This window comes from Lolium rigidum, chromosome 5, assembly GCF_022539505.1.
Source record: "Lolium rigidum isolate FL_2022 chromosome 5, APGP_CSIRO_Lrig_0.1, whole genome shotgun sequence".
NCBI classification, from domain to species: domain Eukaryota; kingdom Viridiplantae; phylum Streptophyta; class Magnoliopsida; order Poales; family Poaceae; genus Lolium; species Lolium rigidum.
Window position 1 is genome coordinate 239,333,219 of NC_061512.1, and position 16,965 is coordinate 239,350,183.

The following is a 16,965-nucleotide window of genomic DNA, read 5'->3' on the forward strand; positions in this document are numbered from 1 at the left end:
TCCACATATGAATGTGTTTGCCAAGTGCCAGATAAGTTGCACTGGCCGTCAAACTATATGTGCTCGACCATGAAATGTTCATTCACTTAGTTTGCTTGCTTTTCTTAAGCCATGTGGAGCACACCTCTTTTTATATATAGCTTAATAGAGGATTACATGCCGTGGTTATCGTCATCAAGGTTGAGAAGTAAACAATCACGATGAGCATCTCAAATAGATCACGATGAGCAACTTGAGAGTCTTCACAAATCGAACGCAACGATCAAAGATGTTCCAACTTGAGACGGACATGACCATCATCATCTAGCGCAAGTGAAACCACAGGAGGAGTTCCATCGCAAGAGTGTGCAACACCATGGATAAGCCCGTCGCCGCATACTGGAGCTCCATGAACCACCGAAAAAACGTGGTAAAATATCCCCTACCAACCTTCCGGGGAGAGCCTCCTGCAGGCGTTGGCAGGTTGTCTCTAGAGTGGCAGTGCTTGTAATCTAGATGTGATAATGGTGGTTTATATGAGATACAACACACAATCTAACAGACCGGGAAGAAATAACAATTTCAAGATCTTGTATTTGTATTAGACAAACAAATCTTTACAACACAATGAATAGTACGAATATATTGTAAATAAATTTGAAAACAGAGCCGGGAAAGAAGAAATTCAGCATCGAAACGGAAGAGCAGTACGTGAAGCAATCCTCATTGCAACTTGGCAACACCACGCCTAATCGGGGAGCTGCCTCCGTTTAGTCATAGGAGGTCCAACGGGGCAGGGCAGCGCTGAAGTGGTTGGACACGACGCATGAGTCGAGCAGCTTGATCGCCGGCGGGAACGTGACACAGCGGGGCGTCTTGTACTGGTTGACGGAGGCGCCGCGGGAGATGGTGTAGTCCATGAGATCTTGGAAGGTACCTGGCCGGACCACCCGGATCTCGAGCGGCCCGATGGAGCCGTAAACCACCCGGCTCTGCCTGTACATCGTGTTTAGGGCCTCCTCCATCTCCAGGCAGCAGCCGTCGAGGACCTCCTTGTCCACCGCCACGCCGGCAGCCAGCTCCCAGTAGACGACGTAGTGGCCTGGGATGCGAGCGGTGCAGGTGCGGCTGGTGTACTCCGCGACGGACGCGCCGTGCGGCTGGCGCAGCAGCGCCGACGCCCGCTCCACGGCGCGCTGCAGCTCCACCTCGTCCGTCTTGTCGGCGTCGATGGACAAGATCATGTTGGCGCGGCGCACGAACTGGAACTGCGGCGCGCTCTTGTGGAACCCTGACACGCGGAGCACGTCGCCGACGCGGTACCGGTTCAGCCCCGCGAAGGTGGTGACAACGATCTCGTACTCGCGCCCGGCCTCCACCCTCGCAAGGTCCACCAGCACGGCCGGGACGCCGTCGCCCTCCTCTTGGTCGTCGTCGTCTACCGGGAGGAACTCGAAGTAGGCCAGGTTGGGCATGATGGTGTAGGACACCTCCGACGGGTCGCACAGCGGGCGGAGGTTGACGCCGAAGAAGCACTCGGAGGAGGCGTAGGAGATGGACACCATGGGCAGGCCGCCGCTGTAGTGCCTCAGGGTGGGGACATACTGCGCCATGGTGCCGGTGATGACGGCCTCGAGGTACCTGGCGTTGGGCCAGACGCGGGCGAGGATGCCGGCCCACCCAGCCTTGCCGCACTCGTCCCGGACAAACCGGGCGAGCTCAGGATCCGGCCGGAGGATGCCGGCCACCGCATCGCGCACCGACTCGTCCGCGACACGTGAGGTGAGCGCGCCGGCCTCGATGTCGGCGGCCAGCTGCTCCCAGTTGAGCTGGAGGAATTGGACGGCGCGCAGGAGGCCGGTGGCGAACACGGCGCCGATGCGCAGCACCTGGTGGCGCTGGCACAGGCCGCACAGCATCTGCGCGTACATGCTCTGGAACGTGTCCGGGCAGACGATGGCCGCCGTGGGGCTTGTGTAGTCATGGAAGGGGTCGTGCGGCCGGTTCCTGAAGCCCTCGCTCTTGTAGAAGCTCGTCAGGATGGGCCACACCGTGAGGCCACCCGCCGTCTTGGTCTCCGGCCTCACGAACAGGAAGTAGAGCGCCTTCCCCTTGTCCAGACCAGGGAGGTGCCTATATATGGAGTGAGTACCAAATATTGAGCGCCTGCAAAGCGCGCGGGTCTCGCTCGGAATGGAAATGGCGGACTTACAAGTTCATCACTGGCATCAGGAGGCTCTTGAGATGCCGGAGCCGGCCGCCCACGTCCTGAATGTTGGGAAGCATCCTGCACTCGCCGGCCGACGTGCCGGAGCTGGCGATCAAGTCGGTGACGGGGCGCGTCGACAGCACGGGCGACCGGTCTCCGTTGGCGATGCGCTGCATGTACGGCTTGAGAGCTTCGTAGGACACCACCGGCACCTTGGCCCGAAACGTGGCCCGGTCCATGGGGTGGCCGCACTTGCTCAGGTACTCCGTGCCGGCGTTCTGGGCGAGGATCTCAGACAACACGCGCTCCTGCACCGAGTCCACGTCGCTCGTCATCTCCTCGATGAACCGGAGCACCTCGGCGTCCTTAATTACTTGCGCCGGCGCCGCCATTTGCTAGCGACGAACCAAAGCTCCAACCTAACTAGCGGCCACTTGTGCTAGCGGTTCCCTCTGATAAATGGGGGAGGCCGGCGATCGAACGAGCTCGCGGATGAGGATTATCAAGTGCCCGTCGGCGCTGAGGTGTTTGTTTGGGGCACCACTAGGAACTCCCGATATTTTGTTTCCCATCAGACCAGATACTTGCCATAGGATTGGAAGCCTTCTCTCCGTTGGATTTTTGGCCCGCGCGCGTGGGAATAACAAAGTCTGCTAGTGCCGTTAATCACTCCCGTAAATATAGCTTCCGTTAATCATGTTGCCCCACTCCCTCGATGGTTTCTTCCTCGAGCGAGGCCAGATTCTGCTACTGTACAAGAGTTTAAACGTCCAAAACGAGCCAGACAGCGACTAACATTATTAATGTTTCTACTAATATGCTTAAACACACACGATCTCAGCGCACTCAGCGACTTCACTTCATATATCAGCGCTGCCAGGATGGAACGACTGGGACCAGGATCGTTGATCATCTGGATTGCTTCAAGGCAGTCGGTCTCCACTATGATCGGCTCGTCCGTCCATTGCATGGTCAGTGTCAAACCTTGAATGCATGCTTTCAGTTCCGCCTCCAACGGACTACCACAAGGGGCCAAGGACCAGCAAGCTGGGCCTATTATGGTACCCGCCGTATCTCGAAGGATCATTCCAGCACCTCCATTGCTTTCTTCCCCTGTCCACAATGCATTAGTGTTCAGTTTAGACCATCCTGGCGGGGGCCTAACCCAGGGTGCCGAGATGGTTTTCGATGATGATGTCAGGTCAGCTTGTCGCCCATGCTTCGCTTTCACGGCATAGCAGATGGTAGACTTCCCCTTCACTAGGTCCGCCAACGGATTTTGTTTGATGACCAGCAGAGAATCAACATAGCTGCAAAGGAAACGCCGCGACGCTTCAATTGGAGACGCAGGCTTGTGATGCACCACTTTGTTACGGACATGCCATGCCCGCCACCAGGTCATCAGCATCATCATGCGCGTCGTCTCCGGCACCTGAACCAGGGCTTGCAGGACCCACTCTGGGCCCGAGTTCTTGATGCTCTCAAGTGCCGGTAATGGCCACACCTCCTCCATTGCCCGCCAGAGATCCTGCGCCATGGGACAGCGGCATAGAACATGGAAAGTATCCTCGCATTTCAAACCACAAACAACACCGCGCCTCGACTCCCTCGGCAGCGCCGCACCATCCTATCCGACGCCGCGCTGTTACCCGTGCCTCCACTTGCATCGATCTCTGGCGCCGACTCCATGATGTTCCGCCAGGGGGAATTGTCTTGGGGATCCCTGATCGCCGGTGGCGGCTTTGCCAGTTCCAAGGAGTGCATGAATCATGACAGGGTCAGAGGAGGTGATCACGTAATTGACATGCATCTTGCTTTCTCATGTATGCTCTCCATTATTTTTGCCACTTGTTTCTCTCCAGAAAATCATTGCAAGAGAAGAGGATCTGATGCACATGCAGATTATGTCCTAGGACGAGGATGGTGGTGCATGTGTTGCAGAGATCTGTCTCGTAGCACCTCTCCTAGCCTGGCAACCTCCGATGGCCATGACATCAGGCTCGTCTGCCTGGAGGCGCAAAAGTTCTCGACTTGGTGAAATCATTTCAGTGCATCGATAATTAGGAGCTACCTAATGGTTGTGTTGTCAGGACTCCAGGCTGCATGGAAGCAAGAAGGAAGTGATCGTCGGAAGCAATTGCGGCAAAACGTGATTAGTAAAGGAAGCATATCAGCATCCGAGGAAGCAAATAGTTTGTTAGATGAGAGCAAATTTTCTTTTAGTTGGAAGCTCTATATTCTCAATTTTAAGGAAGCAGCTATTTTGTTGGAAGCACTAAAATGTAATTATTCTTGATGGAAGGAATATATTATTTGTTGGCTGCATTTGTCTAATGTAGGCCTTGAAGCTATTCTTTTGGTGATGGAAACAAATCCGTATATAGTTGGAAGCATTTCTCTAGTATGTGGAAACAATATTGTGTAACAATTGAACCCAATTACTATATAAGTACTTTTCTTTTTTACATTGTAGCAAATTTCATTCACGGTGGAAGCAAATTCTTTGGTGAACGAGAACACATTTTTCTACAAAAAACGTGATTTCACATTACAAATATATTTCTTATACAGGGAGGCAATTTTATCCCCCAAATCAAATTTGTACAGCAATGGAAACAAAACAAAATTTAAGGGAAGCAAACTATATGGCTTCATAGTAGAAAAAAAAATCATGACATTGCTTGGAGAAAACCGTGATTAAATTATGAAGCATTGCTCATAGCTTTGGGCGCATGCTCATTGTGTGATGGAAACAAGTTTGAAATGGAAAGGAAATATTGTGTGTCTTAGATGGAAACATCGTGCTTATATGAATCTGGAGTTAATTTCGAATATATGGAAACATCGTGATTATAGGGATGTAGATTTAATTTCGTGAGAATATATGGAAACATCATGATTATATGGATGTGGAGTTAATTTCGGAAGCATATATGGAATCATGTTGTTCTCGTTTAGTTTGTAACCAGGATGGCACTCCTTTGCCTTGAGGGCATCTCCAGCGGCGCGATGCAAACGGACGCTGAGCGATCGTTTTCGTCCGCCGTGATCGGAAATGGTCTGGGACCTGTTTCAGCGGGGCGACGCAAAGTGACCGGGCCGTCCGTGGAGACGTAAACCTGGCCCAAATATGCGCCTCGGATGCGTCTCCGCGGACGTCCGGAAACGTCCGCTCGTGTCTGGCGGACGTTTCAGCTGGCCCGCCTGGCAGCGACCCTGCGTTGATGCGTCTTCTCAAACGCGCCAGCGACTGCAAAGCTGCGTCGCTTCGGCACTCTGCGCCACGTTAATGGCGACGATGCCTCGGCTGGCGAGCGGCCGCCACCTCCGCCAACCACGTTAATAGCGACGCCACGCGTCCCGCGGCCACCGCATGCCGCCGGCCTATATAAAGGGGGCGCGCCTTCTTCTTCCGCATCCAGACCTCCAAAGAAACCCTAGCCGCCAGAAAGCTCGAGCGTAGCGCCGCCTAAGTGTTCCTGCGACGCAGCCAAGCCCGCGAGGAAGTCCATGGCCGGTCCTGGTGGCCGGCGAGGCGCTCGAGGCCGCAGCCTTGGGCGAGGTTTCTGTCTGTTCGCCTCATCGGTAGAACCAATAAGGGCACCATCTCCTCCCGCTGGATTTTCCAGTTTGGGTGATTGGGTGCCCTTGAATGTTCTTTCTTGGCAGCGAACATACGAAAATCAACACAACTGTCTTCTATTTTTAAATTTTTTATATTTGTGTCGACCAAGGTTCAAACTATGTGTTAGTTTGTGTAAACCATGTTCCTAACTATGTGTTAGTTTGTGTAAAATCATGTTTCAAAATGTAATGTAATATTTTGAAACTATGTTTAATTGAGAAAAGGGAAAAAAAGAAAAAAAAATGTGTCGCCCCACTGGAGGAGCAGACCCCAGACGCAAACGGACGCGCGGACAAAAACGGTCATTTTAGCGTCCACGGCGCGACGCAAACGGACGCTCGCGGACATTAAAATGCGTCGCGCCGCTGGAGATGCCCTGATTAATGAGGCTTCCCCCCGCGCGAAAAAAAAAAGGCTAAAACGCCTCTGACCCTGTCATGATTCATGCACTCCTTGGAACTGGCAAAGCCGCCACCGGCGATCAGGGATCCTCAAGACAATTCCCCCTGGCGGAACATCATGGAGTCGGCGCCACAGATCGATGCAAGTGGAGGCGCGGGTAACAGCGCCGCGTCGGATAGGATGGTGCGGCGCTGCCGAGGGAGTTGAGGCACGGTGGGAAGAGAAGAATCACCGTGGCGGCGGCGACAGGAGATGGTGTCGAGCTGGGGATCGATTTGGGCAGATGCGCCATTTTTGCTATTTATGTGGGGAAGGTACAGATTTAATGAGCCTTTTTTCCCGGTGGAAAGCAAAATGAATCACCGGCCGTGTGATGGAAATCAGATGGACGGCAACGCATTGGTCACACCATTTGTTTGCCATCGACCTGCGATACTGAGTGTTTACCATATTGTGACGGGATGAGGTGGACCAATTCAGTTGGAGCAAATCTTTTCTTCCTCCTCGATCGGCCCCTTCTCTCTCCCACGCGCTCTACAATCCACACAGCTGCTCCCTTTGCCGTAGCTTAGCGTCACCGCGGACGTACGCCTTCTCCGCCTCTCACGCTCGAGCGCCGCCATCGCCGTTCCCGTCTTCCTCATCGCGTATCTGCTGCCCCCACCCCGTCCGCAACCTTGGACACTGAATTTTCAGGTATCAGGTTTTCGTCATCCAGAGATTAGTTAACCTGAAGCTAACATCTACAAATTGTGGGTGCACAACCAGCAACTATCTAGATCTGTCCTTACGAGGTGCAAAGTTTAACTTTCTAACCCTAACGTGAAAACGGTGGGTGTTCTTACGCGAGGGCAAGAAATTTCCAAGAGGTTCGATTGGATGTTTTCTTTCCTATGAAACGTGCATAGGAACCGAATCCTGTGAAAGTCATTTTCTATTCCTGCGTTCCAAAGGACACAAAGGAAAGTTTTCCTACGAAAATCCTACCCTTCGGAATTCCTATCCATGTTCCAAATGTGGCCTTATGGAGTATATCTGGAAGTGTGGGAGTTGGTGTTTCAGTATAAGACTTATGTTAGGGACCCTTTGATTAATGGTCTGTGATTGTTCCACAACCTTTTGTGCTGTGGGTTAACATTTGGATTTTGTTTTGTTGTGCTTCAGTGTTCCAGATATGCCGCAAATCAAGAGAGCTGGTAATGATCTAAAGGAAAATGTCGCAGAAACCTCCAAAAAGAATAAAAGAATCTGCAATGGCGGAGGAGAGACACTTGATCTGATAATTGCAGGTCTGCCGTCAATTCATTTTTCTATATATGTTTATTACAGCTCTTTTCGAACACTCACAATTGTGTTCCATCATGTTTTTTAACTAGGCGACCTAAATCAGGATATCAATTCGGAAGAACCAATTGACAAGTTCAGAGACTGTGACCAAAATGTCTGGAGTGAGCTCAGCAAACAAGTTACTTCGAAGTTTTCTAGACATGTTGTCTCCCTTGCACTGTCTGATGGTGACTATGCTGTCATACTCTAGTATTCTTAGCTTTAATTATTTTATCGTATTTTAATTTAGTGCTGCTATTATAGACGATTAAAATTACAATCTTGTGTAGGACATAAGATGTTATTTGCATGCTCGGGCATAGCATTACAACGCCAACCTCTTGGTACACGCTTTCTCACTTCATCAAGTTTGGTTAGAGCTTACAATGATAAGAAAGCAGAAGGCTGTGGTAGCTTGAAGGTTGGTGCTGCTGATCATGCTTCACTTGTTTTGCTTGTTTGCTTAAGATAACTGTCAGTGTGTCACCATTTGGTATTCTTCTCTTGCTGTCCCATTATAGATTGAAGTGCGTCGCAACGGCAATGTTGCTACAGGCTTGTTAGGAGACTATGATTTCGATCAGAAGATTGCTCTTGTCAACATAGCGATCTACTCCCTTGGTGTTCGTCCTTTGGATCTCGATCATCAGGTGGAATTTCTTCCCTGCAGTAAGGTAGTAGCTGTCGCACGTGCTGATTCTGGCACATTAATGGCCACAACTGGGATACTGACCGGTGATTCAAGTGGATCTGAAGATGGTAAACAGTGTATGCTCTCCACCTGTAAAATATCTGAGGTACACTTGCACCATGGTCTGATCTATATGCACTGAACTATATAGCTCTGAGACATAAAATTGATGTTTTTCGCATGTACGTCTTGTTCCATATCTTCTTTTTGTCCCAATTTTACCCTTGTTGCCTGTCACTATTTTTTCCTAGGCTTGGGAAGGTGGGCCACTTTTTGATTGTGATGGGAACTTTGTTGGCATGAACCTTTGTCTGGTTGGGGAAGGAACTTCTTTCGTGTCAAGGAGTATAATTATCAAACGTTTGGAGAAATATATGCCGAAAAAGAAAGTTAAGAGGGTCAGGTATATCTTGTGTATTTCCATTTATTTTGCTTACGTATGGTTTGTCCATCCCTGAATTCATTTCGCCCTTCGTGGATCTTTTTTTTGAGTAATAAGTGAGCACAATCATAACAGCTTTCAAGGCTTATTAATTGTGCAAGAGTCTGGATCGTGGGTTTTTGTTCCTTTTATATCTTTTTGGATGGCATTTGGAATTTGTTTGCAGTTGTCATTGTTTGTCCCTTTATAATAATTACTTCAATGTTGAAGCTAGTAGTATTTTTGTTCCTTCTTTAGATTTATATGTGGTGTTTGTAATTTCTTTGCACTTTTCATTGTTTATCTTTAGATAACAACTTGCTTCTTTTCTGCCTCTCCCAAGAACACTCATATTACTTCAATGTTGAAGCTAGCAGATTTTTTAAAGAAGCTTTTTCTTTCGGACTTAAAATGTGAACAGTAGTAGGATTTATGATCTTTTCGCGACCCTAGATGCTTTGTATAGGGGAATCTCTCTGTTCTCTGCAATTCTATTTGTGTAGATGTTGCCTAGTGCTGTTTTAGTCCATTTTATTCTATGCATGTGGATGTAATTTATATCAAGTTCACTATGTCTTTCCACAGGCATGTAAAAATACAGAGACAGGTGCAGCCCTTGCCCTATTGCACTTATCCAAGGGGTATGTACACAGTCAGATCATTTCTGCTTTTGTCCATTTCCTCCGTGTTTCTAATGATATCGTTTTTTAAGATTCCACAAGTGGTGCAAACTTAGCTTTTACTTTTTTTTTCTCATAATAACTAGAAGCTGTTTTAGCCTTTTATAGTTGTACTCTCATAGCCTCGGTGCTAATTAGCTAACCTTATTTTACTTTCTTCATGGGTTTGTTCGATTTTGGGATATAGACAGATCTGGGGAGCTAGACTTCTTAAGTTATCCAAAGCCTTCTGCAGCTACTGGTGAGTTGATACTTTAAGTTTGTCCTGGGATGCAGTTGTTTACAACATTCTTCTGCCACTAACAACTACTGTGCCGTCTATCATTGAACAGAGGGCTTGAAATTGGTTAATATATTTGAAGAGACTTTTGGCGACTTATATGGTTCTAGTAAAGGTGTTTGGAGCCAACTTGGCAAAACAGTCTCTCAGAACTTAAGTCGAGTTGTTGTCTCACTGGCTTCATTCAGTGGTAATTTCACAGTAATATGCTACATACTATTCCACGTTCAAACTTTATTATCAATGAGAACTGTCGTATATATGCAGGAGAAAGAAGGTTCTTTGCATGCTCAGGCTTAGTTATTGAATGGAATGGATGCACAATCATTCTGACCTCGGCGAGTTTGGTTAGGGATCCTAACGATGAAAACGAGATTGCTGAAAACTTGAAGGTTGGTTCACAATGTGGTCCTTACTTTATTCTGCTTAGTTCTGACAGTGCCATTTGCAGATTGTAGTTTTGCTCCCAAACAAACAACGCAAAGAGGGGATATTGCAACATTCCAGTTTACACCACAATGTTGCTCTTGTTGGTGTCAAGGATTTCCGTCCTCTTCGTTCATTTAGTCTTGAAGATCGGTGGAATAACAAAACTCGTAAAGATCCTAAAAGAACTCGTAAAGATCCCAATGTAGTAGCTGTGGGACGCTGCTTCAAATCAGGAGTCCTAATGGCTACATGTGGGAGAGGAACCGACTGGTCAGGCATGCTTGATTACAGAGGTCTTAGGTACTCCAGTTGTAAGATCACTAAGGTTAGTATTGCTCTTGCGGATATTCCTAGTTAACATATCCATCACATGATGTACTAAACGATATATCTCCATTAATATAAATAAGAACTTCTCCATGCAAACTACTTGAATGTTCGTTTTATTTGCTAGGCTGGGATTGGAGGGCCTCTGGTTGACTTCAGTGGGAGATTTATTGGCATGAACTTCTATGATAAGAAAATAGGAACCCCATTCATGTCTAGGGACTGTATTACTCGAGTGCTGGCACACTTTGAGGGAAAAAGGTATGCTTACTTAGAATTTCAGTTTGGCATATTCAAGTGCTTGTCGAACATATATTCAGGCTTGAGATGAGTGCATAACATGATATTCTGCATTAAAAAAGTAGTATTTTCTCTAAAATCAAGCCTTAGTTTGCAAATTTGATTGACAACACTGTTGACAAAGGTTGTGGTGATGGTAAACCAATCAGGTGTGCGCTTTATTACCTATTGATTCGATGTTTGCATAAACAGCATTTGCGTATATAATAACATCACTATGCATGGAAGTTTTTTGTTTTGCATATTCAAGTGCCTGTAATGTTAAGAATATATATTCAGGCTTGAGATGAGTGCATAAAATGTTATTTTGCATTAAAAAAAGTAGCACTTTCTCTAAAATATATCCTTAATTTATTTGCTACTTTGATTGACAGCCCTGTTGATGAAGTTACCGGTGATGGCAAGACAATGAGGTATGCGTTTTATTTACTCGTCGCTTAGATATTTGCGTATACATAATTCGCCCATATAATATCACTATGCATGGAAGTTTTTTTGTTTTGCATATTCAAGTGCTTGTAATGTTAAACATATATATTCAGGCTTGAGATGAGTGCATAAAATACTATTTTGCATTCAAAAAAGTAGTACTTTCTCTAAAATCTAGCCTTAATTTGCTACTTTGATTGACAGCTCTGTTGATAAAGTTACCGTTGATGATACGCCAGTCAGGTATGCGTTTTATTTACTCATCGCTTAGATGTATGCGTACACAGAATTTGCCTATTAACATCACTATGCATGGAAGTTTTTTGTCCTGCATATTCAAGTGCCTGTAATGTTAAGCATGTATATTCAGGCTTGAGAAGAGTGCATAAAATGGTATTTTACTTTTAAAAAAGTAGCACTTTCTCTAAAATCGTAGCCTTAATTTGCTACTTTGATTGACAGCACTGTTGATGAAGTTTGCAGCACTGTTGATGAAGTTTGCGGTAATGGTAAGCCAGTCAGGTATGCGTCTTATTTACTCATCACTTCTATATTTGCACACACAGAATTTGCCTATATAACATCACTATGCATGGAAGTTTTTTGTTTTTCATATTCAAGTGTCTCTCGTGTTAAGCATATACTTTTAGGCTTGATTTGAGTGCATGACATGATACTTTGCATTAAGAAAAGTAGTATTTTCTCTAAAATCTAGCCTTAATTTGCTATTTTGATTGACAGCACTGTTGATGAAGTTCGCAGCACTGTTGATGAAGTTTGCGGTGATGGTAAGCCAGTCAGGTACGCGTCTTATTTACTTATCACTTCTATATTTGCATAGACAGAATTTTACTAAATAACATCACTATGTGTGGAAGTTTTTTGTTTTGCATATTCAAGTGCCATGTTAAGCATATATATTTAGGCTTGAGATGACTGCATAACATGATATTTTGCATTAAAAAGTAGTACTTTCTCTAAAATCTATTAATCTGCTACTTTGACTGAACAACACTGTAACTACACCCATATACATGAAAGTACACTCAAATATAGTTTTTGAAGGAGCGAGAGTGTAGCATCACAGGGCATGACTGACGGGAGTAAGCACTCACATTGCACCATGTACGTCCAAGTGGTAAGCAGATTTATCTCGGTACTAAAGAAAATCAGTTCAAAAAAAAGAAAAAAGATTATATCATTTGCTAGTTGCGCCGTCGCCAAGCGTCTTAAGTCTTAAGTCGCGAATATTCACGCGAGCGCACGCGCTATATAGATGCATAGTTCATATTGTACTACTATCTAGAAGATAACAACATGCCTCCCTTATAAGGTGCTCTCAACTTCTTTAGCTTAGCAATGTGGGACTAAATATTGAACAACTTCAACAACCACACAACCAAGGTGTTGCCTGGTTTGGCTATTGGATGGGCCAAACTAGTTTCCGGCCTTGTTGGGCTGATGTTTCCCGTGTTGGTGTTGGTCTGAGTGTACACTCTGCTAGTTGTCTCAATAAAATAATCGGAAGATGCTTCTATCATACAAATGCAATGGACACTGTAGGAAACTATTGGATTAGGTCAAGTAGTACTCTTCTCATTTATTTCCTCGCAAGAACACACGCCCCACTTTGCTTCTAAAGTATCCATGCACAGGTTCATAATATATATGTCGCTTCATATGTGGATCACACTTATATACATGCACTCCTCCGTCGACCCTCCTTCATCTTCACTGTGTCCTCCTTAGACTCTACGATACTCGTGTTCACCACCGTCGAGGACCAAGAACAACATCGGCTGGTGACTGTATGTCTCCTAGCTCCGTCCAGATGAGCATGGTGATTGTGCCGTTACCACCTCCTTCAATTCCTACAAAATACTACTCCCTCTGTTCCTATATATAAGCCATATAGTTTTTTTGAGAAAAAAATCCTCAATATAAGGTTTATTGCATTGCCCTACTTGTATGGACAATATTTTTGGAGATTTGATTAGGTTTACTTATCTCATGCAAAGTCCACAGTTAACACTAGCCAAACATGATGTATTTTTTCCTAAATATGCATTTCTTAATTTCCGTGCCAGAAATTATATGGCTTATATTTAGGACCGGAGGGAGTATCAAACTACTTCTAGTTTACTAAGCTTGATTGACATTGTTGAAGCTTGCAGCTCCTCTTCTTCTTTCTAATCTCACTTGCTTCAGCTAAAAAACACATGCACTCACACACTAGACCAATACACGCACACACCCATGCGTCAAGTAAAAACAAGAGCTTTGCCAAAGACACTTCCCCCGTTGGTTGACACCCTGACTATATTTTGCTCTTTTTCTCATTTCTTAACTTGGCTAAATACAAGTCGTACACACATGGTCAAGTCACTAACTAACTTGACGACGCTGCTCGCCGGTGACTCGCCTTCATGTTCGCCACCGGTGACGCAGCTCGCCGGCGGCTCGCCTTCATGTTCGCCGTCGGTGTCGCAGCTTGCTAGCGACTCGCATTCATGTTCGCCGCCAGTGCTGCCACTCGCCGGCGACTCGCCTTCATGTTTTCATCGATGCTGCACCTCGCAGCTCCGCTTCTTCCCTCTATTCTCACTTGCTTCTCTTGAAAAACACATGCACTCACACTTGACCAATACATATGCACACACCCATGCACCAAGGAAGAATAATAGTTTTGCCAAAGACACTTTGTTGCGGGGGTTGCCACCGTGACTACATTTTGCTCTTTTTTTCATTTCATAACTCAGCTGAATACAAGTCACCCATACATGGTCAAGTCACTAACTAACTTGCTCCACTAATCTCTCCACTGCCTAGTACATGCGCACACACACGTGAGGCCCTACCAGGTCCATGCATATCACTAGTAGCTAGCGCATGCACTCTTCTTTCTCATCGACCTCCACATAACTAGGGTAGTAGAGCTACAAACGATGCATGCATCCACAACAAACACAACTAGCTCTGTTGTGTACATATGACACATCTCTATGGCCCAGAGCCACAACTTTCATGTGTTAGGATGCAACTATAAGATAAAACATGATCTAATCATCTAACAATTGCATTAATAACAAGATTAGTCCCGACAATCATCTCATTAACCTTGTTATAACTTATCCCTCTCTTAAAACCCATCATTGAAAATGTTGTCGGTGCAACACTTAGACGGCCGCCATTGCCATTTTGTCACACTGATTTTCCTTCATCATCGTTGGCCTCGGCGAGAGACACACCTCCTAAGTCTTCATCACGAGCGTGCTGCTGTAACACGCTCGCTGCTGCATGTTTGCCACCGGTGCTGCAGCTCGCCGATGACTTTCCATCATGGTTTCATCGATGGCGCATCTTATCGACGACTAGGGCATGATTGATGAACTCCTCATTGCAACGGCCTCCGCACCTTGGCCATCAACTTCACGGGATTCTCTATAAGGATTTGATTTAATTCAATGAAGTACCATTTTGAACTTTCTGCTTGCCACCGTGACTATATTTTTCTTTGTTGCCCGCAGACTGACTAGTTTAACCACTCGAATACAAGTCTTTTTGTCGAGAAAAAATCGACTTTTGAGGTTCGAAAACAGAGGGTGCAGATAAGTTCCCTCAAACCTAACCCGTATAACCGAATATTCTGTTTTAAGGGTTGAGTTTGAGGGTACTATTCTGTAACAGCACATTTCTGCCCGTAAAATAGGGTATTGGCTGTTTCATTCTAATTTGCATACAACATTGAATAAAATAAAGCAAAGTACCTTGCAAATATAACATTCAACAACAACAAATAATAGTTTCAAGCACGGTTTAATCATTCTAGTTATTACAACAATGTTTCTTGGAAATTTCAACAATTGTTCGACTCGAATAAGACATTGAAAAGTAAAACAAAGGTAGATCATTGGCGATGGCCATGCTGTTGCCAATGGTGCTCGACCGGATCAATGAGGAGCTGGTTATGAGTATTGGCATCTTCAATTTCACCTCCATCTATATACCGCAAATATACATTCAATTTTATCTATCGGCCAAAAAGTAAACAAAAACGAAAAAAAGAGAAATTCATACCGAGTGCAGGGCAAGGGGGAGGGCGCCAGCAGAGAAATCAGGTGGCGGCGGCGGGGAAGTGCGATCCATGGGCGGGCTGCGGAGCGCGGCGGGAGGCGTGTCTCCGGCGGATCCAGTGGCCGGGCCGGAGGCGGATGGCGGGGAAGTGGAAGGGTGGCTAGACGCCGATGGCGGCGGCCGAATCGGGCCGGGGCGGCGTGCGTTCACGAGGAGGAGGGCAAGGAGTGGAGCTGAAATTTTAGCCCGCGCAAGCACAAATGTGGAGTAAGGGGTCGGGCGTTTTTGCCTTCCAACCTGCACTAGTACAGGTTGAGGAGGCAAGTACGGGTTGGGCCTCTAAATTTTTTTTACGGGTTTAGGGATTTAGGGGCACTGGTCTGTGGCATTTTTCGCGCAGAAACTGTAAAAAGGCAGTTATTTGGTGGGCTTGGCCCTTTTAAGGGCTCTGCTAGTGAAGTTCTAACTAGCTTCTTTCTCAGCGTCCTCCACATAACCGGGGTGGTAGAGCTACAAACGATGCATGTATTTGCAACAAACAGAACATGATCACTTCTCCTATGGTACACAGCCTCAACTTTCAATGTTAGGATACAACTATAAGATAAAACATATATAATCATCTAACAATAAAGCTAAAAATAGTATCAGTTCAAATGAACATCACGCGGTCTCAAAAAAATGGGCCACATTCTCTGCATCGTCCATGGATTCAAGGCCGGGCGCTGGTTTGGCCGGTGAATAAGCATATATGCACACATTCCAGTTTGTGCGTCCATGCATGACTTTATAATTTTTTTTTGCATGTGGCTCCGTAGATCATGGTGTGCAGCTGGCGAGACTTGGCGGCAGCAATAAGCAGCATGTCACCTCCATTTCATTCTGGCCTGCTCCTCTGCCTACCAGACTTGCATTTGCGGATGATATTATCACGAGCAATGGGCAAGTACAGATATATGAGAAAATACATATGCATATACAAAGGGATTGACGATGATTTAGGATGCCCGCAATGTGTCTCGCTGATCACCGAGGAAGATCACCATGCTCGTCTTGCCAATCACTGAAACCAAGAGAATGCTGCATCCATCTAACTGCATTTCTCACATTCTTAGAGGATCGCCACCAATGGAAGTGACGCTAGCAGTCCAGTGAGATGGCGCAGAACCTCAACGCCCTCGCGTCATCATCTCGCATCGCCGCCAACAAATCAAGACACGTCACTAGGCGCTGCATCAGGTCACGCCTCCCTTGCTGCCTCGATCAACTAGATACGACACCCGATGCCCACGAGATCCATCATGTGTCCTCTTCTCGGCTTGAGAAGGTCGAGTCGATGGTGCCGCTTCCCGTAGGTCGCGTCACTCTCGGTGAAATTTCAGGTCGCCAGTGTACCGGTCAAGCCAGATGAACCGAGATATGAAAGTTGCCCATTGAGATGATGGTGGAGGGACTGCCTCTGAATGAACTTTCTTGAGCTGGCTGACTAAACGTGACCTTCCTCTCATGCATGCACCTTCAACTCATCAATCTAATGTCCAACTTCATAGAAAAACTAGCTTGCACACAACATGACACATGAAATTATAGGTAACAGTGGTGTACTACGATAAAATATTGACATTCCCATCTATTATTGCTTGTCTACATTCCCCAGCTGAGGTACATACATGCAGATGGTTGCACGTCACGATGGCAGCTCCCGTGAACTCTATAATATAATTGCCACATATACCCTATAATAACCACCTCCTATCATAAAATAAGAACCTGTCTCCTGGTATAGAATAAAG

The 16,965-nt window shown here is 46.3% G+C and overlaps 2 protein-coding genes across 2 annotated transcripts; one reads left to right on the top strand and one right to left on the bottom strand.

Moving 5' to 3' along the window:
• Positions 1 to 749: 749 nt before the first annotated feature.
• Positions 750 to 7,906, bottom strand: LOC124657322 (indole-3-acetic acid-amido synthetase GH3.8-like). Its single transcript, XM_047195893.1, has 4 exons — positions 7,902 to 7,906; positions 7,485 to 7,506; positions 2,192 to 2,553; positions 750 to 2,112 (listed from the first exon to the last, which is right to left on the bottom strand). Exons 1-4 carry the CDS (start codon positions 7,904 to 7,906, stop codon positions 750 to 752), a joined length of 1,752 nt encoding a protein of 583 aa, XP_047051849.1.
• Positions 7,907 to 7,927: 21 nt separating this feature from the next.
• On the top strand, positions 7,928 to 16,327 carry LOC124657323. The gene is made up of 12 exons (XM_047195894.1): positions 7,928 to 7,951; positions 8,063 to 8,300; positions 9,521 to 9,574; positions 9,666 to 9,803; positions 9,881 to 10,005; positions 10,065 to 10,367; positions 10,497 to 10,630; positions 11,044 to 11,082; positions 11,303 to 11,341; positions 11,561 to 11,620; positions 11,840 to 11,899; positions 16,288 to 16,327. The coding sequence occupies exons 1-12, from the start codon at positions 7,928 to 7,930 to the stop codon at positions 16,325 to 16,327; spliced, it is 1,254 nt and encodes a 417-aa protein (XP_047051850.1).
• Positions 16,328 to 16,965: the final 638 nt, after the last annotated feature.

Bases quoted from the DNA above. Each gene is read 5' to 3' on its own strand.
- LOC124657323 (XM_047195894.1), top strand. From the start codon at position 7,928: ATGATAAGAAAGCAGAAGGCTGTG. The intron at 7,952-8,062 runs GTAGCTTGAAGG...GTCCCATTATAG, and splicing joins TAAGAAAGCAGAAGGCTGTG to ATTGAAGTGCGTCGCAACGG. The intron at 10,006-10,064 runs GTTGGTTCACAA...TGCCATTTGCAG, and splicing joins AGATTGCTGAAAACTTGAAG to ATTGTAGTTTTGCTCCCAAA.
- LOC124657322 (XM_047195893.1), bottom strand. The intron at 2,554-7,484 runs GTCTCTCCTCCG...CAAGTAATTAAG, and splicing joins CTGCAATTATCAGATCAAGT to GACGCCGAGGTGCTCCGGTT. The intron at 2,113-2,191 runs GTAAGTCCGCCA...CTCCATATATAG, and splicing joins CTGATGCCAGTGATGAACTT to GCACCTCCCTGGTCTGGACA.